Source organism: Sipha flava, unplaced genomic scaffold (genome assembly GCF_003268045.1).
Source record: "Sipha flava isolate LNK unplaced genomic scaffold, YSA_version1 17284_pilon_pilon, whole genome shotgun sequence".
Classification (NCBI taxonomy): domain Eukaryota; kingdom Metazoa; phylum Arthropoda; class Insecta; order Hemiptera; family Aphididae; genus Sipha; species Sipha flava.
The window spans coordinates 1-2753 of NW_020271945.1; the positions used below are offsets into that span (position 1 = coordinate 1).

Below are 2753 nucleotides of genomic sequence, written 5' to 3' on the forward strand. Positions count from 1 at the left end.
TATCAGTGGTGTATTGGTAAATATATTTGTGGGTATATGCACTAAAAGAATTTCGATATTAATTTTAAAATAAATTTTTTTGCTTCGCTAGACAATTTTTTTTTCTCAATACAATCGAAAAAATTTAATCCTTTGTAACTATATGTTTATAGTTTTTATTAAAACTATAAAATATAAAATAGTAAGATATACATTTGTAGCGCGTTATAAATTGCATGATGCAGATTTAAGAACTATGAGCTGAATGTTCACACTCCATACTATTTTATTCAATGTTATTCACTACAGTTCAAAAAATACGCAGCGTACACTGTAATATTCAACAGCTAAATATTTCAATCAATTTCATGGTTTATAACAATTTTTTCCAATGAATTATTAAATTATTATTAGTTTTTTTGTTTTCTAGTTATTTTAGAAGCATATACCCGTAAAATAATATTTTATATTAGATATATGCCGAAAATCGAAAATCTACTGATGTGTATACGCCGTATATCCATGTATACGTACAAATACACTCCTGCTTTTAACGATATTTCTTTTTGTAATTCTCATAACTCATAATTTATAATTAAAACAATCATATTTATTGTATATCAACAATAAAATGCACATACCATTTAAAATATGTATTTATTGTCAATTTTTAACTTATGTATAGGTAGTGTATTTCTCAGTGCCGTAGCTAGATACTTGTGTGCCCCGGTGCAAATTATGGTATAAGTGCCCCATAAATAGTGTATACCATTTATAGTGTACCATATATTAGAATAAATATATGAAGACAAACAAATTTACACAAGTTTTATATAATTTAATGTAATATCAAAGAATTTTAATAAGTTAACATCGAAAACGTTAAGAGGTATATTATAACAATAACTAGATTATATTAGGTATTGAATATTTAAAATTATTAGATTACTTATGATAATGATTATATTATATTTCATTCGTATACTATACTCACATAGAAAATTAAAACAAAATGCATACTATTATCTTATAAAAACTAGTATAGGTACATATAATTTAAATTTTATTTTGTACAAATTTCAAAAAAAAAAAAAAATGTAGTTACATATTATTAATAATTATAGGTTTGATGGCTTTTATTTTAATTTAGCTTTGTAAATAATAATAATAATAATAATAATAATAATAATAATAAAAAAATTATCGAAATTATATTTTTCATAAGTCAGAAATTAGTATTATTAATACTAATTGTATTAACTACCTAATTTGAATATTAGTGTTAGATTTTAAAATTTTTTTTTCTTGCTTTTCGATTTGCGAAATTGTTAATTATTTGGTCAATATTTAGTTCTTCGGTGCGCTCTCTTTCTATATTTAAAATTGAAATATTATTGAGTCTTTCTTGAGAAATCGTATTTCTTAAATAATTCTTCACAAGTTTCAATTTAGAAAATGATCGTTCGGCTGAAGCGACAGTTACAGGTATAGTTAAAAATATCGAGCATGCAGTAATAATATCTGGAAAGCTACTTGAAAGATCATTATCTATTATGTAATTTGCCATACTAAGGATATTAGGCAATTCAATTTGATTAATAATTGATTTAAAAGACAATACTTGTCGAGTAAAATCAGAACTAATGTCTATGTCGTATTTTACAGCAAAATCATAAGATGCTTTGATGATATCAGCTTCATTGTTTTCTTTTAATGAAGAAGGATTTAAAAAACTGAACGTACTTGCAACTTCATATAATCCTTCAAATCGTCTACGTATTTGAAACAAAACGGTGTCAATAATTGGAAAAAAAACCTTGACTTTAAAATTATCTTTTGTTGTATTTAAACGTCTATCTCCATCTACTTCATCGAAATAATGTTTAGCAAATGCCTGTCGCTTAGTTTTAAAATCTGTAGGTATATTCCATTTTGAACATATAGTGAAAAAGTCTTGAAAAATAAATACTGAGAAAAGGCTGAACATTATTTTTATTATTATAAATAACTTAGTATTATTTTACAATGTATCTAAATATGTAATAATAATTTACTGAATTGTTTTACTAAAAAAAATTGTATTATTGTTTATTGTACCTATGCATCTTTCATATTTATTTATAAAATATAATAATTTAATACATACCGTTGGTTGGCAATCCACTTGTTTTTGTAAAAAAACCACTTATTTTAGGGAACTTTGAAATATGTTCTCCCTGTTGTATTTTTTTTTTTTCGTTTTTCATATCCACTTAATTGTTTTTTGGTAGACATTTTTAATTGGAATAAAAATAAGTGATACTCGTACACTAGAGCTAGGCTGTATATTCCATGCGTATTAAGGAATGAATGACAACGACGCGTAGTCGACAAATCACAAATGTTATGTTTATCTGATTGGTTATAGATACACTGTTCAACACAACAATCTATAAATACACGTTTTGAAATAGGTAATCGCGATAACGTGAACCGAAACTGATAGAGTCGCTCGCAAGCCAGAAATATCATAAGTTTCAGCGAACTCGTGTCTCATGCTAACGACACTATAGGTAATATAGTTACATATTATTATGTAATTATTACCGTCTGTGCGTCTATCAACATAATATATTAAAAGGCCTTTATTCATCATCTCACAATAGTATTTAATATAATTTTATAAGATAATTTTCTTTTTTCTTTGTTGTATATTTTAGGTCACATTATCAGATAATCGGTAAGGGCGTAGGGCCGTAGGGCCCTTTTAAGATCAAGTGCCCCGGTGCATTGCA

General features: G+C 25.6%; 1 protein-coding gene across 1 annotated transcript; it reads right to left on the minus strand.

Moving 5' to 3' along the window:
- Window positions 1-1267: 1267 nt before the first annotated feature.
- Window positions 1268-1921, minus strand: LOC112680023 (the record flags this gene model as incomplete). Its single annotated transcript, XM_025549998.1, is given in 1 exon segment — window positions 1268-1921. A coding segment is annotated over 1 exon segment (654 nt), but the record flags the coding sequence as incomplete, so codon positions are not given.
- Window positions 1922-2753: the final 832 nt, after the last annotated feature.